Below are 26,231 nucleotides of genomic sequence, written 5' to 3' on the forward strand. Positions count from 1 at the left end.
GACAAGAGAATACGTTTTATTGTAAAAATACCAAGACATATTCAAAAAGGTCTTGTTCCCAAATAAAAATCGACCAATCGCTCCCTTGAAACTGAAAAAAAAAAATCGACCAATCGCTCCCTCCAAACTGACATTTTGTTCAGCCATGATCGCTGTATTTCCGATCGGATTGGTGCGGCACGTTGGAGTACGTGTGCACAAGTCCTGTGACACAATATGGCGGTGATCGATGGTCGTGACCATTGTGGGGTCTCACTTGTACATCCCACATGGGTACATCCGAAATCCCACTGCATGACATTCCATAGTATTCACTTCCTTTGTGCAACGACTGAAGGAATGATGGCTTTTTGTACTTTGATGGGAGAATGCGGAACGAAGGCGAATCCAAATCCTCTCCCGAAGGCTGGCAGCTACATGTGTATTAATAATAAATAATGGCTGCGGTGGGCGCAGCAACAAAACAAAACATAACAAAACAAAACAAAACACACACACACCCTTAATTCCTGCGCCGTTTTTTCCAGGTTCCAACCTGGTGCATCTCCGCTTTCCTCTTCTTACCCTGCACCTTATTACGGTGTTTCTTAATCTTCCTCCGTGCTGCAATGTCGGGATTAGAGACAGCCTGGGGAAGGTTGTGGGAGACAAGACCAACGCTCAAAGGTTGGATAAAATAAGGTACAACCCTAACTCTCCCATTACCTCAATATCTTCCAGTCGACCTTTCCCACTCATGAGTTACACGCACCTGTTGTGCCTGCAACCTCTTCCGGCGCACACGAAGCTCATTGACGCGTTGGTGGACAGCGTTGTACGCAAGAGAGAATTCGTCTGCACCAACCACACCCTTCAGTTTGTCGATGGTCTCCAGGGCTAAGGTCTTGAGCGTGGCATCTGGGGAAGATTAGAAACATCCAACCTCGTGACTGTGAACGTGGGATTCTAATGTTCAGTAAAACCCGGAAGGTGAACTAAAGATTCCCATTTTCTTGAGATCATGTTTTTCAGTGACCAGGTGATGACACAACTGGAGGTTTGCGATTCGAGATGGCATTTCCGTAGTGATTTCCGTAGTTTCCCAGTGTGTACCCTGGATAATAATAGGTACGCCGTATCCCTGCGTGTCGTAAGAGGCGACTAAGAGGGTTGGCGTCAGGAAGGGCATCCGGCCATTAAAACATTGCCTCAAAAAGAGAACCATGACAATTACAACTAGATGTGGGCAGGGTACAGCCCGAAGTGGAGATCAGTTTCTGAGGTTTGGGACATGGAATGTAGGGACAATGACAGGGAGATCAGGAGAAGTGGTGGAAGTATTGGTCAGAAGAAGAGTGGACATCTGTTGTGTGCAAGAGACGAGATGGAAGGGAAGTGGTGTGAGAATGGTGAAGGGTAGGCAGGGACAGAAATACAAGTTTGTGTGGCAAGGGTGCCTGGAGGGCGTGAATGGTGTTGGTGTCCTGTTTTCTGAGGAGTTTGTAGACAGTGTGGTGAGTGTGACTAGAGTGAGTGATAGGTTGATGATGGTGAAAATGATGATTGGAAAGCTCTTGGTGAACGTCATCTCGGGATATGCTCCGCAGGTTGGTCGAAGCGATGAAGAGAAGGACAAGTTCTGGTGTGCGGTAGAGAAGCTGATGGAAAACGTGAAAGATGAGGACGTTGTTGTGGTAGGAGGAGACCTAAATGGACATGTGGGAAGGAGTATGGATGGTTTTGACGGAGTTCATGGGGGTTACGGATATGGTGTGAGAAATGGAGAAGGTGAAAGGATTTTGGAGTTTGCTGATGGAGCTGCTTTGTTGATTTGTAATACTCAGTTCCAGAAAGAGGATAATAAGCTTGTTACATACACGTCAGGTGGGTCGACGACAACCGTTGACTACCTGATGGTGCGTAGGCGAGATAGGGGGCACCTCCGGGACACAAAGGTGATCCCGGGGGAGGAGGCTGTTTCACAGCACCACTTGGTTGTCTGCGCCGTAAGGGTGAAAGGTGCGAGGAGAGCTCGGCGGGTGAAGTACCAACCGAGAATGAAGGTGTGGAGGTTGAAAGAGGTGACAGTAAGGGAGGCATTAAAAGAGAGGCTGAGTAGGGTCGAGGCTGATGTGGTTGAGCTTGAAAGTGGTTGGATGTCAATGAAAGCTAGTCTGTTGGGAGCCGTTGGTGAGGTATGTGGATGGACAAAAGGACCACCGAGGCACTCTGAAACATGGTGGTGGGATGATGAAGTTGGAAAGAGGATTGACGAGAAGAGGAAGAAGTTCAAGGAGTGGCAGAAGGCAAAGGGTATGGGAGCAGAAACAGCAGAGCATGAAAGTTATAAGGCAGCCAGGAAGGCTGCAAAGAAAGAGGTAGCAAAGGCGCAGGAGGCATATAGGAAAATGTTCGGAGAACGCTTGGATTCGGAAGAGGGTCAGAGAGCAGTATTCAGGATTGCAAAGCAGATAGTGAAAGAGAGGTGTGATGTGATGAGGGTGAGTTGCTTGAAGGATGAAGTGGGACAAATCGTTGTCGTTGATGTTGTCGTTGATGAACAAATCGTTGATGGAATTAAAGGAAGATGGAAAAGATATATGGAAATGCTGTTGAATACAGAGAATGAATGGGATGGCAACATAGAGAGTAACCCAGTTTTAGGACCGGCAGAGAAGATAACTGAGAAGGAAGTTGAGGAAGCGATAAAAGCAATGAAGGGTAGAAAAGCGGGAGGGCCGACGGGAGTTGTGGGAGATATGTTGAAGGCAGCAGGAAGTTGGGGTGTGAAGAGAATGACAGAGATCTGTAATCTGGTGGTGAAAGAAGGCCGCATTCCAGTGGATTGGGAACTGAGTACCCTCGTCCCTCTATACAAGGGGAAAGGTGACCCTCTGGAGTGTGGCTCGTACCGAGCGATAAAGTTATTGGAGCATGGAATGAAGGTATTGGAAAGGGTGTTGGAGAGGAGGATAAGGAAGAAAGTGAAGATCGACGAAATGCAGTTTGGATTCATGCCAGGAAGAGGAACGACAGACGTGCTTTTCATTGTGAGGCAGTTGCAGGAGAAGTACATGGAGAAGAGGAAGAAGTTGTTTCTTGGGTTTGTTGATCTGGAGAAAGCATTCAATCGGGTTCCACGCAAAGTATTGACATGGGCATTGAGGAAGTTAGGAGTGGAGGAATGGTTGATCAGAGTAGTGATGGCAATGTACGAAAGAGCGCGCACAGCTGTAAGGACGATGGACGGGAACAGTGGTGAGTTTGAGGTGAAGGTGGGAGTGCATCAGGGGTCGGTACTAAGTCCACTACTATTTGTAGCTGTGATGGAGGTGCTGGCTCAGAACGTAAAGGAGGGTTTACCGTGGGAGTTGTTGTATGCAGATGATCTGGTGTTGATTGCGGAAAGTATGGATGGACTGAAGGAAAAGATGAACACGTGGAAGGAATGTATGGAGACAAAAGGTCTGAAGGTGAATATCGGAAAGACGAAGGTGATGGCAAGTGGTAAAGCATGTGGTGAGGTGGAAAGAACTGGGAAGTGGCCCTGTGCTGTGTGTAGGAAGGGTGTCGGAGTGAACTCCATTCAGTGTACAATGTGCACTGAGTGGGTTCATCAAAAATGTAGTGGTCTGAGAGGGTCATTAACCAGTGTGGCAGCTACATTCAAATGTAAGGTGTGCACAGAGGGAGCTGCAGATGGAGGAAATGTTGAGTTGGATCTTGGAGATGGCGTGAAGCTGGAAGGTGTGAAAACATTTTGCTACCTCGGAGACATGCTGAATGGAGAAGGTGGATCAGACGTTGCTGTGGTTGCTCGAGTGAGATGTGCATGGAAGAAGTTTCGGGAATTGAGTGGCGTGCTGATGATGAGGGGAGTGTCGTTGAAGCTGAAGGGAAAGGTGTATGCTGCATGTGTGAGAAGTGTTATGATTTATGGGAGCGAGACATGGGTAATGAACGTAGAGCAGCAACGAAGGTTGGAAAGGGTGGAAATGCGAATGGTTCGATGGATGTGCGGAGTATCGTTGAGAGAGAGGAAGACAAATGATGAATTGCGAAAGATGATGGGAATAGAGCCTGTGATTGATGCTGTGAAGAGGAACAGGTTGAGATGGTTTGGTCATGTGTTGAGGAAGGATGAAAGTGACTGGTTGAGAAGAGTGATGGAAATGAATGTAGAAGGAAGTAGAGGACGGGGAAGACCGAGAAAGACTTGGCTAAATATGGTGGAAGAAGAAATGCGGGCAAGGGGGTTAACAAGGAGAGATGCAGAAAATAGGGCAAAATGGAGAAGATTGTCATGGGGACCGCAAGGCTAACCCCCGCTCTAGCAGGGAAAATGGCCTTTTAAAATGCATGTTGTTGTTGTTGTATTTCCGTAACCCGTGGGGCGGTCAGCTTCACGATTCAAGTGAAGAAAAAAGCAACTTTTATCATCTCGTTTTGAGGTACAAGACATACCAGTTCATGAAATACGTGAACAGAACAGGGTTAGGTCTTCAAACATCTCATTACATTTCTACCAAGGTATCAGGACTATTTCTCAACTACCGCCACCACCCACATTTATAGTGAGCTTTGCAGAACAACCACCTACATCCAAACTCCAATCCCTCACCCACTACCACCACAAGATAATAACTACAATAACGCTAGCCTTTCCTCGTGGTCTCAGTAACAGGTTCCGTTCGGCAGTTAACGGCAACGAGTTCCAGGATGCAGTTAACGGCAACGGGTTCCAGGATGCAGTTAACGATGACGGGTTCCAGGATGCAGTTAACGGCAACGAGTTCCAGGAGGCAGTTAACGACGACGGGTTCCAGGATGCAGTTAACGACGACGGGTTCCAGGATGCAGTTAACGGCAACGAGTTCCAGGATGCAGTTAACGACGACGGGTTCCAGGATGCAGTTAACGGCAACGGGTTCCAGGAGGCAGTTAACGACGACGGGTTCCAGGATGCAGTTAGCGACGACGGGTTCCAGGATGCAGTTAGCGACGACGGGTTCCAGGATGCAGTTAGCGACGACGGGTTCCAGGATGCAGTTAACGACGACGGGTTCCAGGATGCAGTTAATGACAATGGGTTCCAGAATGCAGTTAACGACAACGAGTTCCAGGATGCAGTTAACGACGACGGGTTCCAGGATGCAGTTAACGGCGACGGGTTCCAGGAGGCAGCTAACGACGACGGGTTCCAGGATGCAGTTAACGACAACGGGTTCCAGGATGCAGTTAACGGCAACGAGTTCCAGGATGCAGTTAACGACGACGGGTTCCAGGATGCAGTTAACGGCAACGGGTTCCAGGAGGCAGTTAACGACGACGGGTTCCAGGATGCAGTTAACGACGACGGGTTCCAGGATGCAGTTAGCGACGACGGGTTCCAGGATGCAGTTAACGGCAACGGGTTCCAGGAGGCAGTTAACGACGACGGGTTCCAGGATGCAGTTAGCGACGACGGGTTCCAGGATGCAGTTAACGACGATGGGTTCCAGGATGCAGTTAATGACAATGGGTTCCAGAATGCAGTTAACGACAACAGGTTCCAGGAGGCAGTTAACGACAACGGGTTCCAGGAGGAAGTTAACAATGACTGGTTCCAGGAGGAAGTTAACGATGACTGGTTCCAGGAGGAAGTTAATGATGACTGGTTCCAGGAGGAAGTTAAAGATGACTGGTTCCAGGAGGAAATTAACGATGATTGGTTCCCGGAGGCAGTTAATGACGGGTTCCGGGATGCAGTTAATGCCGCCGGGTTCCGGGATGCAGTTTACAACAGGTTCCGGAAGGCAGTTAACATTGACGACGTGTGAGCAGAGCCGGCCCTAGATCAAATGACGCCCCAGGCAAGGGGTGTCTTTGGAGCTCCTGCTTCATTTGTTCAACTTTTGAATACCTTATTACAGGGTAGTGAGGGCAGGCAGTGGTGAGTGAAGGCAGGAATTAGATAGTGATGGCAGGCAGTGGTGAGTGGGTAGTGAAGGCAGGAATTAGATAGTGATAGCAGGCAGTGGTGAAGGGGTATCGAGTGGAGGAGGCATGGTTGAGGGTGTAGCAATCGAGATTATTTGTGGATGATTAAATTATTAAATAGGTAGATTATTCATTCTGCAGGAAGGATCCGACATAGAGTTCTGTGCAGTTTTGAAGGAGCAGGGGTTTGGGACATTGAAGGAAGGTTAAATGATATCGTATCGGGTCACGGTGGGAAGACGTTGGTTGTTGTAAATTACAGACATGTTTAAGATGATGAAGGGTAGCGACAGAAGAATTTATTCAGCAGAATAGACAGTGATAGGACCATGGGACCTGAGAGTAAAGAAGAGGAGAGTTAGGACGGTCGTAAGGTAGGGGTCTTTCAATCAGAGAGTAGATAATGCATGGAATGGTCTCCCTGGAAAGGTAGTGGCAGCAGAAACAGTATGCAAGTCTAAATTGGAATTAGATGGGTATCTGGATGTATCAGAGACATAGGGGTATCAGGATGTTGGCCGGACTTGTTGGTAGTTGGTAGAGTGTGGAAGAGGGATTGTGTGCATCTGTGCTGAGTGTGATATCTGTAAGAGTGTCTCTCCTCAAGGGATGGTGTGTGGTTGGTGTGTTATTTTATTTTTAACACCCTGGTGATATCCCAGAGCCTGCCACACTTTTCTCATACCCATTACTCCCCCATGCCCCCAATTAAATGAGGTTATGAGCTTGACGGATATATTTAATGTGGTGTCGATGATAGGCCGAATGGGCTCCTCCTGCAATGAATTTCCTTGCTATAGCATCATGAAAGGCATACCCGAAGTACGCCAGCCGTTGGTCCCTCCCCCTCTCCCTCCACCCCAAACACTGAGCCCGTCACTCCAGGCAGTTGCCTGGGTCACCTGCCCATAAATCCGGCCCCGCATTTGAGTGGATCGTTGGTCATAATGACAGTGCAGTGAATGTTATTGGAGGGAAATCCTCTCACCTTGCTCTGCGTAGGTGCTGCCAAGCTCACGGAAGAGTGGCGGAAGCATTATGTGGAGAAGCGGAATGGTGCTTTCTCTGCCCAGGTCGATGGCCAGGTTAGAAAACACATGAAAAACACATGTGCGCTGCAACACACATCATCCAAAAATGCTCTTCTCGTGTCTATCAGGAGGATTGGCTGAAAGTTTCATGAAGAAGCGGGAATTAAGGTCAATGAGGATGATTAAGAGGTGAATAGGAGGAAATAATTAGGTTGTTGGGGGAGGGGTGAGAGGGGGATATTAGCTGAGGAGGGAAGATGTATTAGGTGGAGGTAGATATAAATAACTGTGGGGGAAGGGGGGAAGGAGGATATGAGTAGGGGGCAGAGGATTGAGGAGAGTGAAGTATTGGATTTTGAGGGGTTGGGTGGGATCCGGAGGAAGGGGTTGAAGGTGGGATCGGGAGGAAGGGGTTGGGGGTGGGATATCGTGGAAGCAGTTGGGGTTGGGATTTGGAGGCATGGGGGAGGTTTGCGTGGGCTGGCGTAGAGACGGAATGGGGAAGGGAGGATGAGGCCATCAGATGGAAGTCGGTGCGAGAGAGGAGGCAACATCAGGTGGAATTTGGTAGAGAGGCAGGGGGGTTGGGAGGAAGACGTCAGAAGGAAGTGGGGATGGGTAGAGAGACATCAGGTGGAAGTAGGGGGAATCAGGTAGAAGCAGAGGGTGGGGACATAAGGTGGAAGTGGGGACATCAGGTGGAAGTGGGGAGTGAGTGGGGACATTAGGTGGAAGTGGGGACATCAGGTGGAAGTGGGGAGTGAGTGGAGACATCAGGTGGAAGTGGGGAGTGAGTGGGGACATCAGGTGGAGAGGTCGGTAGAGTCATCAGGTGAAGAGGTCAGTGGAGACATCATGTGGATGGGTTGGGTAGGGACATCAGGTGGGGGTAAAGGGGGGAGGGATATGCGATGGATTAGAGGAAGGTTCAGTATCAGGTAGAGAAGATGGACCTTAAGCATGATCCGTGGAGTATCTGCTGCCTCTCTCCTGGTGATAAACGAAAGTCTTCCCAGGATCCACGTCACACCTTTTCGCTTCCCTCGTGCAACTCCATCTGTGGCATGGTGAACCCTCCATGAGACATCTCCTCCATGAGACTCTGGGACATCTATTTCAATGATCAAGGAACTACTTAATTTTAATTTAATCTTGTATTTTGAACACTGTACAACATGAAACGGAACATTCGTCGGACCATTAACCTGTAGTTGAGCAGGACCTTGGCATTGAATTTGGTAAAATGTATGGAGTCTCACATCGAGCACGCATGTGCTCAGCCTAGTAAAGGAATTGCTTAAATCTGTCGGCTTGGCATAGAAACAAAATTGAAAATCATTCCAAACAGCGAACTTCCTGGTTTTAAGGTCATAAAGGACACAAACAATGGGCATGAATAACTCATGGAATATGTTAAATAAGGTGGTGTAAAAGACGGTGCATCAAAGGCGGTAAACTTCCGATTCAATATTTATCTCCGCCACCGGGGTGGACGCAGGTTATGTTTTCACCCCTGTCTGTTTGTGAGTAGGATATATCAAAACGTTATGGATGGATTCAAACAAAATAAGGTGGACAGGTTGGGTGTGCGACGACGACAAATCGATTAGATTGTGGTGAAGATCTGGGTCCGACAATTTTTTAATTTCTAAGTAATTCTTCACCATTGAGAGATGGAGGCAAAAATGACATACAACACGAGATCTCAAACGGTTGTGGACAGATTATGACAAAACTTGGTGGAAGAGTTGGTTAAGTGACAAGAACAAGCTGATTCGACTTTGGTTGAGGTCCGGATTCAGATCCGGCCCATCAGTGGGATACAAAACATAAACTGTTTTGCCTGGCGGAGGTTTGCGCTCTACCGAGTTTGCGCTCTACCTTCTAGTTTGTTATATGTTTTATACCACTCCTCACTTTTAACAAAATGTCAAAGCTCTTTCCAAAAAAGAACCGGGAAGAATAATAGGGCAAGAGAAAGCAAATGTAAAAGGATGGGATTTGAAAAAAAACATTTTAAATTCAGTGTCAATGGAACCATTTGGTCATCACCTCATTCCAAATCACTCGTTCAGTTCTTCACTTTGACTCTTCTCTTACATCTCTCCCCTTCCCTGATTGACCTCCATCTCCCCCGATTTCCCTCCCTTTCCTCCATCCCACTCATACCTTTCTTCAATTCCTCCACAGCCTCTTCTTCTTCTTCTTCTTCTTTATTACACTTTTCCACTTCGTCCTTATTCTCCTGCAACTCCAGGGCAGAATCCAAGTGGTGGAAAACCTCCATCACAAACAGGATGTTCTGACGAATCTGCAAGGCATTGTGGGTAACCATGGTCAAGAGGTGCGATGACAACGCACCCCGTGGAGTATTATCTCAAGTTAAGATATCTGAATTGGACAAATCGTATAAGTAAATAAAAAATTCACCCAAAGCAGGATCCGTTTTGATCATACAAGTGTCATATCAGTGCTTGTTTCACCGAGTTGGGAAGATTTGTACAAAATAATCAGGAAATTGGAACATGCATGTAACACAACGATACCATTGGTACAGCAATTAACATGTGATTTGGAACAAATGTAAGAAAATTACAAACTACCAACTGTCATTCATATATACACACATTCGTACACGCACACATGCACACGTATGCACATGCGCAAACTCGGACATACACATGTACACGTGCGCATTAGGACACACATAGAGATGTGCGTATTCGTACATGCCTGGAAGTACACACATATGTACAATTGTACATGTACTCATTCAGACATACATACATACATACCATGTACACATCCGTACACACACATTCTATCCATCAAAACATGCGTTTGAGGATGTTGATACAAGCGAGGTTCTGATTTGACTTTCAACATAAATTTACAAAATGGATCCCTTCACCTCTGATTAATCCACCTTGAGAAACTACAAATGCATGATGGGAATAAAACCAGGAAGATATAATAATCCTAATAATCATACTTTTATAGGTCATATTGATGACGACGATGGTGAACACTTGTACTGCGGTTACCTGCATCGAGAGCTCCTCGCTAAGCAACGGTGATTTGAGCTGCAAGCTGAACACCCCCGCTAGCTCCTCCATCTGGAAAGAGGGGCACGGTACGAGAGGACACATTGTGGTGGAATAGCAACGCGGACCCCTCAGCAAATGGCGATTTACTCAGATCATCAAAATGGTTCACAAACACGACAAAGAACGCACCGACGAAGTACAACCATCGATGCTCTGGGTACAACCAACTATATCCCTCCTGGATCTTACAAACATCTTCAGATTGGGGGGAAAAACCCGATAAACCGGTGTACCTCCGGAACCATGACCTTCAAACGAGGACAATATTCACCTCTACCTGTCTTTCCACAAAGATCTTGAAAATAATAACAACAAAGAGCAATCGAAGGTTGCGGACCCTCGCCAGGACCTGCTTTGTGTGGTAAATAAATGGAAGGATGTACTCAATGAAAGGCCATTAATTGCAAATGAAAGGTCTGAATGGTCTAGTTGTAAATGTATAAAGGTCAAAGGTCTGAAAATGTCTAAATGGGTCAAAGGGATTTAAAGTGAATAAAGCTCTTTATAGGTCAAAAGAGTGTAAAGGGTGTAATTTAAGAGTTGGAATTTAATGAAGGGGGTATAGGGTCTTTAAATGTCTAAAAGGGTCGAAAGGTATTAAAAGGTCTAAAAGGTGTAAAGGTCTAAAAGGTAGAAAAGAGTCAAAGGGTCTTCAGGGTCCGAAAGGGTCTAAGAGGATCAAAAGGGTCTAAGAGGATCATAAGGGTCTAAGAGGATCATAAGGGTCTAAGAGGATCAAAAGGGTCTAAGAGGATCAAAAGGGTCAAAGAGGATCAAAAGGATCTAAGAGGATCAAAAGGGTCTAAGAGGCTCAAAAGGGTCTAAGAGGATCAAAAGGGTCTAAGAGGATCAAAAGCGTCTAAGAGGCTCAAAAGGGTCTAAGAGGATCAAAAGGGTCTAAGAGGCTCAAAAGGGTCTAAGAGGATCAAAAGGGTCTAAGAGGATCAAAAGGGTCTAAGAGGCTCAAAAGGGTCTAAGAGGATCAAAAGGGTCTAAGAGGATCAAAAGCGTCTAAGAGGATCAAAAGGGTCTTAGGGGTTATAAAGGGTCTAACAGGATCAAAAGGGTCTTAGAGGTCTAAGGGTCCTAAAGGGTGCAACATTGTCGATAGGGTCTTCGGGGTCTGCAGGGTTTTCGGTATCTATAGGGTCTAAAGGATATTATGGGTCTTCAAGCATGTTAGGGTTGCAAAGAGTCAAGGGTTTTAAGGGGCTTGAGGGTATTAAGGGTCTTACGGGTGTCTTAAGGGTCTTATGGGTATTTTAAGGGTCTTGAGGGTATTAAGGGCCTTCAGTTTCTAAAGGGTCTTAGGGTATTTCCATCACTCCTTATAAGGGGAAGAAGAGAAGAGGAAGAATGGTCAACAGGGTCTTATGGTTCTAAAGGTTCTTAGAGGTCTAAAGGGTCTTAAAGGGTGTTAGGGGTCTAAAGGGTCTCAGGCTTCTAAAGGGTCTTTGGGGTCTAAAAGGTTGTTAGCGTTCTAAGGCGTCTTAAGCAGTATAAAGGGTCTTAAATGGTCTTCGGGTTGTAAAGGTAAAGGGTGTGATGGGTCTTAAGGGTCAAAGGGTCGTAAACGGTGTTAGGGTTCTAAAGGTTCGAATGTTATCAATACACATACTTGCGTTCTATATGGACAACAACAACAACAACAACAACAACATGCATTTTAAGGGCATTTTCCCTGCTAGAGCGGGGGTTAGCCAAGGTTAGCCAGGGTTAGCCAAGGTTAGCCAAGGTTAGCCAGGGTTAGCCAAGGTTAGCCAGGGTTAGCCAAGGTTAGCCAGGGTGAGCCAGGGTTAGCCAAGGTTAGCCAAGGTTAGCCAGGGTTAGCCAAGGTTAGCCAGGGTTAGCCAAGGTTAGCCAGGGTTAGCCAAGGTTAGCCAAGGTTAGCCAGGGTTAGCCAAGGTTAGCCAAGGTTAGGTTAGCGTTCTATATGGACAAACAGACCCAAATGCAGTACCCTCTCCTCAGGCGAGGGAAATAATAATGTCGGTTTTATTATCAAACACCAAACAAAAGTCCAAAGATGAAGGATATTTTGTTCACAAAAAACAAACAAGAAAGATCAATCAGAGATTGCAGACCCTCGCCAAGGCGTGTTTGCACGTGGCTTATTGACAACGTAGATTTATGTTCAATCCAATATGGCTGCTGAACCACATGACCAATGACGTCATCAATATAATTCTCCCATACAATTTTTGTGCAGATCATGCTCAAGAAATTTAAAACCGATTGGATCAAGTGTGCTACTTGTATAATTATGACATTGAAGGAACTGCGCTCCAACGCGAGTAGAAAGAATTGACGCGACCAAAGACGGAATTCGTCCGAGTTGCTTTATTGAAACAAAACAGCTCAGGTATTCTGACAAGCCCGTTTAGCGGGCAACAATATATATACACATTTATGCCGGGGCGTTTGCCCGGCAAAAGCTATACCGGGCATGCCCGGGTGTCAAGGGCGAGCCTTGGAAAGGCGAGTCTGGACCTGCCCGGGCGTGTTTGGCTGCGGCCTGGCAAGTCGAGGCTGGGCGTGCCCGGGCGCTCTGGGCGAGCCCTGGAAAGGCGATAGCGGGCATGCCCGGACGCTCTGGGCGAGCCCTGGAAAGGCGATAGCGGGCATGCCCGGACGCTCTGGGCGAGCCTTGGAAAGGCGAGTCTGGACCTGCCCGGGCGTGTTTGGCTGCGGCCTGGCAAGTCGAGGCTGGGCATGCCCGGACGCTCTGGGCGAGCCCTGGAAAGGCGATAGCGGGCATGCCCGGACGCTCTGGGCGAGCCCTGAAAAGGCGATAGCGGGCATGCCCGGACGCTCTGGGCGTGCCCGGGAAAGACGAGACCGGGCGTGCCCGGGAGGTTCGGGCGTGCCCGGGAACAGTGAGTCCGGGCATGCCCGGGAGAGGCGCGTCTGGCCGTGTTCTGGCCGGTGCAAGGCGATTGTGTGCATCCAGCGGTAACCGCTACAACATCATAATATATGTTGTCCCCCATGAGGAGTACTTGACAATGAGCCATGTTTAAATTTTTTCCATGGAGTGATTTCGGAGATATAGAGGTGCAATTTTATTGGGTTTTTTTCCCAAGATGAAGCCCATATCACGTGACCTATGACGTCATAATTATCATTTCAAAATGGCACAGGAGGAGGCGCTCCTATGGTGAAAATTTATTGGCAGTCGGTCAAACGATTGCAGAGAAGAGCATGCCCACATTCTGTGTGGACAAGCAGACAGACGCAATACCCTCTCCTCTGACGAGGGTAATGATAAAAAATATACAAAATTATATATGTATGTATATGTATATGTATATGTATATGTATATGTATATGTATATATCAACATCAAAAATACAGGGAGGCGATGACCCTTACTCAACACAGCTTATGATAGCATGTAAGGCCTTCCACATCATTCTTTGTGGTATGAATTAAACAGGATGTGCACTTTCAAATCATCTCACTGCCACAAGAGGGAGGGAGATGACAACCTACCTGTGGTCCATCCTGTTATTAACGAATGTCATCACATTGACAAATGCAGTACAACGATCTTACAGACGGCCCTTTTCAGGGACAATCGTCTCGCAGTACAGGGAAAACTCTTCACATCTACCAATTAAAGTCATGAGCAAAATGTGACTACATATCAAGAACTGTGAAAGATCTTGATTTTGATGTTCTTCTTTCTCTCCAATACTCCTCCCCCCCCCCCCCTTCCCAAGCCCTCTCCCTCCCACAGATCTCCTAAAGTCCCTGTTCTCTACTGTTGTACTTGTGTGCTTCCCTCCCTCTCTCCCTATCTTGTCTCCCGCTCCCTTTATTAAATGTTTTATGTGTCAGTATTTTTTTTTTGTTATTAATGTTAGCTCTTACACGAGCCTCGATGTTGTATACAAAAAAAACCCCAAAAAACCGGACAAACAGACCGACAGACAGACGTGAAAACATCACCTCCATCCATCCACCTTTGGCAGCGGAGGTAATAATCAAGTGCCAATAATGTTTTCATAGCCACTGTGAACGTTGGGGACACAACAATCACCAACGTGCTGAAACCACCTCAGGTGGAGTGGTCCCTACCAGCACTACCCATTTCTGCTCATCTTGAAATTCATGCTGGTGATTTCAAGAGCAAACACTCCTCATGGGGATATACTTCAGATGACGAAGCAGCTGAACAACTGGTGGCTTGGGCCTTCGCTGGTGATCGCTATGTTACGGATTCGTCACTTCCGTTGTGGTTTTCATCCACTGTAAATATTTTTGATTCCATGTACTATTATTGTTTTCAAAAGGTTTATTGTTTATGAACTGTTTTCAAAAAGTGGAAACGTTAGAGTTAAAAGAAACCGAAAACCGGATCGGGAACCGGACGATGACGAAGAGGAAGAGGAGGAGAACAAGGCGGAGCGAATGAGTCGGGGAAGAAGCCGAGCTGCTTCGAGGTCTGGAGCAAACGTTGACGAACAGAGGTCACTAGCGAACTTCGGGTTTCCCGGGAAAGGGATTCTTGCGACAGAGTTGTTATCGCTGTTACAGATCCACCTGCGTGTCAGGTTTTGGCAGTTGATTCCGAGGAGAATCATCGTTGTGCCGTTACACCTCGAGAACGGGCCGTCGGTCATTTTGACTCGCGCACTTTGCGCATCGCGCAAGGTTTTTCGCTTCCCTTCAACCATTTTCACCGCATCCAGACATTTATCTGGTGTGTGTGTGCGTGTAACGTGGATTTTGAAGGTAAATCTGCGATTCACCGATTTGGAGCCGTGAAACGTCCATACCCGAGGGTGTGATTTCCCAGTCGCCTGGAGGGCAACTTTGTGCAGCTTTGGCCGCGTGACTGTGACTGTCACCCGAACGGGATTCTGGTCTCGATTGGACATCGTTCTGACGATCGCTGGAGCGGTTCGACTTGGGCTTGATGCCGGAATAGAGACATTGGGGAATGTTCTTCTTTTCGCTCACTTGGAGCACAGTGAGTTATATTGTGCGAACCTGATAGTACCATCATAGGAAATAAATATTGGTTGTACAATTAATTACTATTGTTGTTGTACTGTTATTCTTGTGTGATATTAATAAAATATTTGTTTGTTGGTAACAATTGGTGTGACGTCACCATTGACCTTTGACATGCAGAATAACACATTTTTCTGCCGTGACTCCTCTCGGAGCTCGGAGGTACACCTTGACCAGGGGGTTTGGGGAGGAGCACGTCCAAAATTGGCCCAAATTGAAATTGGGGGCTCCTCTTTGCTGATTAAATTCCCTAATAACACTCGTCTGGGATATAATTCCCTAACATTCCCAAAATTCCCAAATTTGGAATTTTTCTAACATTCCCAAATTTTTCAAAAAAAAAAAAATTGAAATTTTTTGTGTGAAGGTTAACAAGTGCTAACTAATAGTCACCATGGTGTTTGACGCAGAAAAGTTTGCAGCATCCCCTAATGAGGCACAGTTCCAAGCGTTAAAAAGATCGGAACTCTTGATATTGGCCAAACATTTTAACTTGGAGGTCCGAGCTCATATGAAGAAAGCAGAGATGCAGACATTGGTGGTAGAATCTCTGGTGGGACAAGGAACATGGAAAGAGGTAGCCTTGTATTGGTTACCCGAGGAAAAAGAAAATGTGGAGCTCCGGAAAATGGAGATGCAACTGCAGAGCCAGCAAAGGTTAAAAGAGTTGGAATGGAAAGCCGAGGAAAGAAGAGCAGAGGAAAGGAGAGCTGAAAGGGAACTCGAGGAAAGAAGAGTAGAACTGGAACGAGAACTCGAGGAGAGAAGAACAGAGGGAAGGAGAGCTGAAGAAGAAAGAAGAGCAGGGGAAAGAGCAGAGGAGAGGAGAGCCGAAAGGGAGTTAAAGGAACGTGACATGGAGTATCAGAAGGAACTTAAACTCAAGGAGCTGGAATTAATGGGAGAACGGAGAGAAGTAGTATCCATGCCGGCTAGTTCGACAACTAGTCAGAACACTTGGGATGTTGGTAGGCATGTGAGGCTGGTTCCACCCTTCAATGAAAAGGAGGTAGCCAAGTTTTTTTTACACTTTGAGAAAGTGGCTCAAATGCTAAAATGGCCTGTGGGGTCCTGGACTATGTTCGTGCAAAGTGTTTTGGTGGGTAAAGCTCAAGATATCTGTTCGGCTTTACCGATTGACCAATGTGCAGATTATGAGATAGTGAAGAAAACCATTCTCAAAGCCTATGAATTGGTCCCTGAAGCTTACTGGCAAAAATTCAGGAATGCCAGGAAGAGGGTGAGTGAGACCCATGTGGAGTGTGCCAGAATGAAGGAAACCATGTTTGATCGGTGGTGTGACTCGAAGGGGATTGGGAAAGACTTCAACTGGTTGCGACAATTGATCTTGGTGGAGGAATTCAAACAGTGTGTCCACGCGGACATTAAAGTCCATCTGGATGAAAAGAAAGTACCAGAGTTGTATGTGGCAGCAACCGTGGCAGCAACCGTGGCAGATGACTATACTTTGACACACAGGATGGGGTTCCACAAACCTAACTTCCCGCCTAGAGTTAGCCAGGGGAGTTATGGTAAATCAGGTGCGGAGAACAAATATTCGTGGAGGCGGCCAAGAAATGACTATGAGGACAAATCTGATACCGCGACCTTTAGGGATCAGAAGACTACAGTTCCAAGACAGACGTATCTTTCGGGGGGCCCGAGGCAGACCACGAGTTTTTCCTCCGGGCCTACTTGCGCTTTTTGCAAAAAACCTGGGCATTTGATGTCCCAATGTTACGCCCCGAAAAGGAAAAATCAGGAGCGGAGTCAGACTAGTACAACTCCGAATGCATTGGCAAATGCGAGAAATCGTCCGTGGAGGACAGTGCCTTGTGAAGGTTCCCATGCCAAAGTTAAGGCATCACAGAACGACCTTGTTCAAGAGGGTTACAAACCTTTTATTTCAGAGGGGTTTGTGTCACTGGATGGAGACTTGACTAACCAGAGACCTGTTAGGGTATTGAGGGACACAGGAGCACATCAATCTTTGATGCTTGAAAGCATTTTGCCATTGTCAGAGAAGACGGCAACTGGTGTTCGTGTTCTTTTACAGGGGGTTGGTGGCTATGTTAAAGCTCCCCTTCATGTCATCCATTTGAAGTCTGATTTGGTGTCAGGACCGGTCACCGTAGGTTTACAAGCCACTCTTCCTGTAAAGGGAATCTCTTTTGTTATCGGAAATGATTTGGCCGGTGGTCAAGTTTCTGGTAATCCGATGTTTGTTGAAAAGCCCAGTATGGAAAATAACACCGCACAGTTAGAGCGGGAGATTCCGGGTATCTTTCCATCCTGTGCCGCGACTCGTGCTATGGGTAATAAGCGCTCTGAAGAGAAGGAGAAGGTACTGACGTCACGCTTTGCACAGGCACTTCTTGTCAAGTACCCTGAAACGAAGTGTCAGCACACACAAGTCATGGATGGAGGCAATGTTGGCATGCTCTTTGTAGGTGAACTGAACTTTGACACAAGTGAAGATGTTCTGGACTCTATCTTTGGCAAATATTTACCACTCTTGGAAGTGCTGCTGATAAAAGACAGGGAGACGCAAAAGTCGAGAGGGTTTGGCTTTGTCACGTTTGAAAACACAAAGGACGTCAAAGATGCAGAAAAGGATTTGAATGGCAAGGATTTTGATGGTCGGACCATAACAGTAGAGAAGGCAGGCCATGGGTGTCGAGGGGGCTACAGAGGAGGAAAACGTGGAGGTAGTTTCAGGGGTGGCTATGGCTCCCGGGGTGGGAGTAGTAGTTTTGGTGGCGGCCGTAGTCGTGATTACTATGGAGGCTCCCAGCAGCAGCAGCGCAGTTTTGGCAACTCTCGGCGGGATGACTATTACGATGGTAGCCGAGATGGGGACCGCTACTCACATGACTACAGCACCCGACTCTACAACCGTGATTATGATTTTTATGATCAAGAGAAGAGTTGGAAGCACTGAGTGCTCAGGAGCAGCCGAGCCAAGATTCCTGCACGAATTAACCCGTGAACTCCACGTTCCTAAATGCGTCCAGGCAGTGAATACTTCCAGGCCTCACCACCCAACCACCATGAAACCTGGCTCTCAGCTCGGCCTCCTTCAATAAGTGCTATAGATTTGCTTTGCTTTGGATTTTTGATCACAGCCCCATAACCTTCATTCAAAAAATGAAAAATAAAAATCATGGGGTTGATGAGATGGAGTTTGGCTTTGCAGGAGTTCAACTTGGAAATTAAGCATGTAAAGGGCAGGGATAATGTCGTTGCTGATGCTTTGTCCAGAGTGAACTAACTTTGGAAATTTCTGTAGGTTGTTTGGAAGTTTTGTTGCTTTATATTGGGAAATATTAATTATCGTTGCTCATGGGAATTGATGATTTGGGTGTGAGTTTTACTTTTGTTTGTTAAAAGAGTTTTTGCCTGCAAAGAAAGATTTCACGATGTTCAAACTTTCTTTCTTGAGGGGGAGAAGTGTTACGGATTCGTCACTTCCGTTGTTGTGGTTTTCATCCACTGTAAATATTTTTGATTCCATGTACTATTATTGTTTTCAAAAGGTTTATTGTTTATGAACTGTTTTCAAAAGGTGGAAAAGTTAGAGTTAAAAGAAACCGAAAACCGGATCGGGAACCGGACGACGATGAAGAGGAAGAGGAGGAGAAGAAGGTGGAGCAAATGAGTCGGGGAAGAAGCTTAGCTGCTTCGAGGTCTGGAGCAAACGTTGACGAACGGAGGTCACTAGCGAACTTCGGGTTTCCCGGGAAAGGGATTCTTGCGACAGAGTTGTTATCGCTGTGACAGATCCACCTGCATGTCAGGTTTTGGCGGTTGATTCCGAGGAGAATCATTGTCGTGCCGTTACGCCTCGAGAACGGGCCGTCGGCCATTTTGACTCACGCGCTTTGCGCATCGCGCAAGGTTTTTCGCTTCGCTTCAACCATTTTCACCGCATCCAGACGTTTATCTGGTGTGTGTGTGTGTGCAATGTGGATTTTGAAGGTAAATCTGCGATTCGCCGATTTGGAGCCGTGAACCATCCATACCCGAGGGTGTGATTTCCCAGTCGCCTGGAGGGCGTCTTTGGATTTCCCCGTCGCCTTGAGGGCACCTTTGTGCAGCTTTGGCCACGTGACTGTGACTGTCATCCGAACGGGATTCTGGTCTTGATTGGACATCATTCTGACGATCGCTGGAGCGGATCGACTTGGGCTTGATGCCGGAATAGAGACATTGGGGAATGTTCTTCTTTTCGCTCACTTGGAGCACAGTGAGTTATATTGTATGAACCTGATGGTACCATCATAGGAAATATATATTGGTTGTCCAATTGATTACTATTGTTGTTGTACTGTTATTCTTGTATGATCTTAATACAATATTTGTTTGTTGGTAACAATTGGTGTGGCTTAACCATTGATCTTTGACATACAGAATAACACATTTTTCTGCCGTGACTCCTCTCGGGGCTCGGAGGTACACCGTGACCAGGGGGTTTGGGGGAGGAGCACGTAACAGCTATCTTTCCATTCACGTGGATTGAGGAACAATTACAATCCAGACATCTGTTTTGTATCCAAGGAAGGTAATGGACACCACACTTCACGCATCTCGTAAGATCCTTCCACATTTTCCACACATCCAACACCGACCAGCATTAATTCACATTGGAATGCAGGTTCACTTGATTACATCCAAACCCAAGGCCCACTGGAATTTTTGGAAAGCCAACTAGAAGGCTTTCACCGCAGAGGTTGAGGAGCATATCACCAACCTCAAACCCTGCCCCAAAGAGCTATAGCAGCTTCTGCAAGATCCTGCTAGATGCAGCAAAAAACAACAGCCCAGGTGGTTTTTGTAAATGCTACACACTTTCTCGATTGTCAGAAACTGACCAACTCCTCCAACAGTATGAAGCTTATGGGGATTCCGATGTTACATTTGAGCTATTGGAATTTGTGGACATGGCCAGACGACAAAGATGGCAGGAGACTGTTCAGGAGCTTGATCTCACTCATTCAAGTGGAAGCATGGAACCTACGAAGGCATATTGGATCTGCTTCACCTGCTCAACATCAACCTCCCAAAGTATCGGCTGATGCTGTTACGTCTTGCCAGGAAATCCATAAGGAACTCTCTTTGACCGTTTCATCAACTCATCCTACACCCCTGATTTCTTCCCCCTACACTCGGGCTGACATTGCCTTTGGTCTTTCCTCCACCAAAGCAAGGAAAGCAGCAGGAATAGATGGCATCTGTCCTGAATTCTTGAAGAACTTAAGACATCATGGATGCGATTGGTTGGCTTCTCTTTTCACTAACACCCATGCAACTGGAGTCGTACCAACAACTTGGAGAGAGCCTAAAGTCATTACCATCCTTTAGCCAGTGAAACCAGCTGCTGACCCATCGGCCCATATCTCTGCTATGCACGACATTCACGTTGTTTGAGCATGTCCTACTGGCCAGGCCAGACATGGTCTTCTGCTGAAAGCTGCCAGGCTTTTCCAGCACCAATCCACAATGTGGGTACTTTCTTCTATGTTTAGCAATCGAAGATATAGGGTTTCACTCGGTGAGCAAACAAGCTCCATGTGGAATCTGAATGATGGGCTTCCCCAAGGGTCGGTCTTTGCTCCAATTCCCTAAAACATACATGTGAGCGACATGCTTGCACCACCCCCAGAAAGTTTGCTTATGCAGATAATCTTGCCCAAGCAATCAACCTTGAATATCTCAGCAGTACCCTGTTCCAGGACTTAAAGGTAATGGAGCAATACTCATCTACCCTCTGCCCAAACCCAACTAAGACTACAGTCACCCCTTTCCATCTCGGCAACCGACGAGCTAACAGCAAAATCAAGGTTTCCTTTTGCGGCAAACCAGTCAAGAACGAACCATTCCGTAAGTACCTTGGAGCAAATGTTTTGAGTGATGCGGGGTTTGATACAACAAACCAGTGGTGCAATCTCTGGATAGACAACGACATTGTTAACAAAGAACTGGCGAGTGATCTGGCAGGACCTCCAGGTTTCGACCTCCCCCAGAAACAGTGGTCTGCACTCAACAGGATCCGCACTCTCCATGTAAGGACATCACACCACCTCCACAAATGGAATTTCAAAGACAGCCGAGCATGTGACTGTAGTCACCCAGATAAGACCATTCATCACATTATAAATGAGTGTTACCTCCGGAGATTTGATGAACGATCTGGGGCAATCCACTGAACAACAGGCCGTGCGCTGATTTGGCTGTCCAACTTAGACTTGTATCTGTCAGGTGTAATTTGTCAGACGCAACATTAGATTAGACTCCCATGAGGATGTTAAAATCATTGGACGACATTAGCACATATAATGGACCGGCTGGTAAACTCCGCAACTTATTTCTTTGCTCAACTTAGTAAGAGGTGCTGCTCCTGAACCTTTAAGACTCACAAATGGTCACCTGTAACCTGTCTTGGGCAAATTATATCATAAAGTTGGCCTTCAAAATCAGCCACCACCTCATCATCTGCTGGGACAAACTGGCCAATACATCATAAGTCTTTCGTCCGAAGTGTCATGGATATGTGGAGCTGTGGTGTTGCCTACCATCTCCCCCACATTTTGTTCCTGGAATTAACGACCCTCCGACAATTAAAGGTCCTGCATGTCAATGATATCTCGTTACAGGAGGCATAGTTTCAGGATCTGATTCTTCTTCACCATAAGCACGCTGTAGACCTTGCAGTTATTTTAATCTCTATTCTTGTCTTGACCAAACTGCCCACAAATTATTTATCTACCAAACCCTCATCCCCCTCCAAGTCATAGACATTTCACTGGAAACCATTTCCTTGTTACTCCACACAAGTCTAAACCTAATGGTCACTTCCGTTCATCCATTGCCCTCTTTTTTCGTCTCTGGAATCTCCTTACCGATTCTGTCGTCTTGAGCTCTTCCCTCTTGGATTTCAAGTCTTCCATTCACCGACACCTCACGGCCTCTCCCATTTCTACCTCCGAGCTTTACTACACCTACTGAAACCTTTTCCCACCCTTCACCCATTACCCCCCAATCCCCAATCCTTAAGCTGTAGGGCATCCAAATTTCCTTGGCCGACTGTATTCATTTTGCCCCTTCGCGTACTATTGTGCCTGTTCTGAACCTCACTGCTTGCAATTGATAAATAAAATGGAGAAAAATCTCAGGGCCAGCTCCTGCTCTCTTTCACCACCGGTAGGTAGGTAGGTTGGTTGGTTGGTAGGTGCTTGGTTGGTTGGTTGGTAGGTGGTTGGTTGGTTGGTAGGTGGTTGGTCAGTTGGTAGGTTAGTTGGTTGGTTGGTTGGTTGGTTGGTTGGTTAGATGGTTGGTAGGTCAGTAGGTTGGTTGCCTCATGATCTGTGCAGCCCCTCTTTCAACTCCAACAGGCTTGTACAATGTCCCGATCCCGGTGATCCCGGTGATGATCCCGGTGTGTACCCCGGTTTAGAATAGGTACACCGTATCCCTGCGCGTCGTAAGAGCGTGACCAAGGGTTGGCGTCAGGAAGGGCATCCGGCCATAAAAACATTGCCTCAAACAGGGAACCATGATTGTCATGGGGCCCGCAAAGCTAACCCCTGCTCTAGCGGGGAAAATGGCCTTAAAACGATCATTCATTCATTCATTCAGGCTTGTACAATGTACACATTTATTGACAAACCATTTCTTGTGAATCTCACAAAGTGAAAACTCTCACCAAAAGTCCACTTATCTGTCCCTCCACAGACAAGTCTGCCCCTCTACCCATTACTCCCATTCTTGTTTTCAGTTGTTCACACGAACCCTCAGACCAGAGGTTAAAGTATAAAGACGTTCAAAGCATGGTCGTTTGATAACATGGAGCTTGTCAGTGTTCATCAGCCTCGAGGTATGATAAAGGAAGTACAACAACATGGCGGAATTTAGCTTCCTCTCACCTTTCCCTGCAGGTTTGCCACCAGAAAGTATGGCCGCAACGTACTCGTGCCATGGACCAGCTTTTCTGGGGTCCAGCTCTCAAAGAGTTGACCAAAGAGCTGCCCGGCTTGAAGGCGCACCCAGGCCTGTGGGTGCAGCAAGTGTCTCTGCACACTCTCTGTGCAAAGGGAACACATCCGATCAACCACAGGTGTGTACCACAAAAATAAGATCATCCAATCAATACTGATTGTTACAGTGACCCTCAATAGAAGCACCATCACAACCAATGAAAATCAAGATTGGTTAAATGGTCACCGCACAAGACCACTGTTGGTTGCTTAGACTGTCTATGCACAAGTCGAGATCAATCAATCAATTGAAAAATAATTAAATATAAAATATGTTCGTCGCTCAAAATGAACCAATAAATTGCCTGACTCGCACACAGATTGCTCCCCGCTTATAATCCTCTTCATTGTCCATGTTTGGCACGTCTTGGTCTCCTCACTTTTACACGACTGAAAACCGGTGGTGATCGTGCTCTTCCTCAACATGCTCCCCAGCTTCGGAACCACCTTCCTGCTCGTATTCACGCGGCTCCCACTCTCTCCCGATCGAGAAACTCCTGAGGCACGTATTTTTATGCAGGCCTTTGGGTAGTCAAGTCTTCCTTCTTGATTCCAATTTTCTTTTCTTCTCTTTATTTCATTTCTCCTCTCAAAGCCTTACTTATTAATGCATCACTTCTCAGACGAATGTGTTACATGGTATGGCACTGGGCATCCAATCGGAGGGTTTGATTGGACGTGACGACGTAAAATGCCCGAATATTTTGTCTAAGTTGGTAGGTGGTTTGTTACTTGCGAAACTAAAGGGGTTTGAAAGTGTTAAAAAGGTGATTTGAGTTCTACAATGTTCGAGTATATAATTAAATAGAAATAAAGATTTTAAAGGCTGCAGAAATCGTTTTTTTTTCAGAAGTTTACCGCCATTGATGCAGCGTCTTCTACACCACCTTATTTAACATGACACATTGTTTCTTCATGCCTGTTGTTTGTGTCCTTAATGACGTCCTTAAAACAGTGGAAACAAGCGTTACGCCTCGGTCCCCCGTCGGGGAAGTGATGTGAGTTGACAAAGTGGAAGACGCAGAAAACATGCTATGATATGATATTTCGCTCACAAGGTTCAGACATACATGGAGGCAGCCAACTTGGATTTTGACGTGCCGACCCAATTTTAAACAGCGTTCTTGCTTGTGCCTAGATACACCCACACACCAGATTAGAAGTTGGTACTTCGCTTAATTTTCAAGATATTTCGCTCACAAGGTTCAGACATATATATGGTGGCGGCCATCTTGGATTTTGACGTGGCGACCCAATTTACAATAGCGTTCTTCCTTATGCCGAGATACACCCACACACCAAATTAGAAGTTGGTACTTCGCTTATTTTTCAGGATATTCATCTCACAAGGTTCAGACATACATGGCGGCGGCCATCTTGGATTTTGACGTGGTGACCCAATTTTCAATAGCGTTCTTCCTCATGCCGAGATACACCAACACACCAGATCAGAAGTTGGTACTTCGCTTATTTTTCAAGATATTCAGCTCACAAGGTTCAGACATCCATGGCATCAGACATACATGGCGGTGGCCATCTTGGATTTTGACGTGGGTTGCACCCACACACCAAATTCGGAATGCGGTTCTTCGCTTACGCATGCAGGCCCGCACGCACACACGCACGCCCGCATGCACAGACAGACGGACGGACGGACACACGGACGGAGGGGAAAACCATAGTCCCCCTTTTGCTCCGCTGTGCGACGGGGGACAATTAGGCAGTTAGGAGATTAACGTTTCCTGTTCGGAACGATTTTCAATATTGTTTGCCAGACAGGTAGACAGAGTAAAAAAAAAGATTCTCCCCTCCGTGCGCGTGCCCAATCGAGAAGAATTCAGAGCCGTCACATCGGTGGTGAGGTCGCTGCGAAACTACAGGTTCATTTTCCGATTAATGGTCAAATTATAACATTCAATTGAAATAAAAGTTTTTTTTCCTCGATCATAAACTGAGGCTTGTAAACTGACATAGACAAATAACTAATTGCTTAACCTCTACTTCACTTTGCGTGCGCGGGGTAATACGCTCACAATGACGATGAATTGAGGGTGCTCTCCCAGCCTCCAAGTTCAGCCTCTCCACTGACATGCAAGTTGATGTTCAATTACATCTGATTAGTGCATTCACATTCTGTCTCTATCTGTCTCTGTCTGTCTCTATCTGTCTCTGTCTGTGTCTGTCTGTGTCTGTCTCTGTCTGTGTCTGTCTGTGTCTGTGTCTGTCTGTGTCTGTCTCTCTCTGTCTGTCTCTGTGTGTGTCTGTGTCTGTCTCTGTCTGTCTGTCTGTCTCTGTCTGTCTGTCTGTCTCTGTCTGTCTGTCTCTGTCTGTCTGTCTCTGTCTGTCTGTCTGTGTCTGTCTGTCTCTGTCTGTCTGTCTGTCTCTGTCTGTCTGCGTCTCTCTGCATCTGTCTGCATCTGTCTGTGTCTGTCTGTCTCTCTCTCTACCCCTCTCCATCTCTCTCTCTACCCCTCTCCATCTCTCTCTCTACCCCTCTCCATCTCTCTCTCTACCCCTCTCCATCTCTCTCTCTACCCCTCTCCATCTCTCTCTCTACCCCTCTCCATCTCTCTCGCTACCCCTCTCCATCTCTCTCTACCCCTCTCCATCTCTCTCTACCCCTCTCCATCTCTCTCTACCCCTCTCCATCTCTCTCTACCCCTCTCCATCTCTCTCTACCCCTCTCCATCTCTCTCTACCCCTCTCCATCTCTCTCTACCCCTCTCCATCTCTCTCTACCCCTCTCCATCTCTCTCTACCCCTCTCCATCTCTCTCTACCCCTCTCCATCTCTCTCTACCCCTCTCCATCTCTCTCTACCCCTCTCCATCTCTCTCTACCCCTCTCCATCTCTCTCTACCCCTCCCCATCTCTCTCTACCCCTCCCCATCTCTCTCTACCCCTCCCCATCTCTCTCTACCCCTCTCCATCTCTCTCTACCCCTCTCCACCCCTCTCCATCTCTCACTACCCCTCCCCATCTCTCTCTACCCCTCTCCATCTCTCTCTACCCCTCTCCATCTCTCTCTACCCCTCCCCATCTCTCTCTACCCCTCTCCATCTCTCTCTACCCCTCTCCATCTCT

At 46.8% G+C, this 26,231-nt stretch overlaps 1 protein-coding gene across 1 annotated transcript in view; it reads right to left on the reverse strand.

Moving 5' to 3' along the window:
* Positions 1-26,231, reverse strand: part of UTP20 (UTP20 small subunit processome component) — a 147,170-nt gene continuing 120,939 nt past the window's right edge. Inside the window, exons 57-63 of the mRNA XM_068107235.2 lie at positions 23,038-23,195; positions 10,034-10,105; positions 9,159-9,300; positions 7,943-8,046; positions 6,947-7,073; positions 752-897; positions 1-628 (exon numbers count right to left, since the gene is read on the reverse strand). Coding sequence (XP_067963336.2) covers positions 503-628; positions 752-897; positions 6,947-7,073; positions 7,943-8,046; positions 9,159-9,300; positions 10,034-10,105; positions 23,038-23,195 — 875 coding nt within the window. The 3' untranslated portion in view covers positions 1-502. The remainder of the gene's footprint in view (positions 629-751; positions 898-6,946; positions 7,074-7,942; positions 8,047-9,158; positions 9,301-10,033; positions 10,106-23,037; positions 23,196-26,231) is intronic.

This window comes from Myxine glutinosa, chromosome 1 (genome assembly GCF_964187855.1).
Source record: "Myxine glutinosa chromosome 1, kmMyxGlut1.1, whole genome shotgun sequence".
NCBI lineage: Eukaryota > Metazoa > Chordata > Myxini > Myxiniformes > Myxinidae > Myxine > Myxine glutinosa.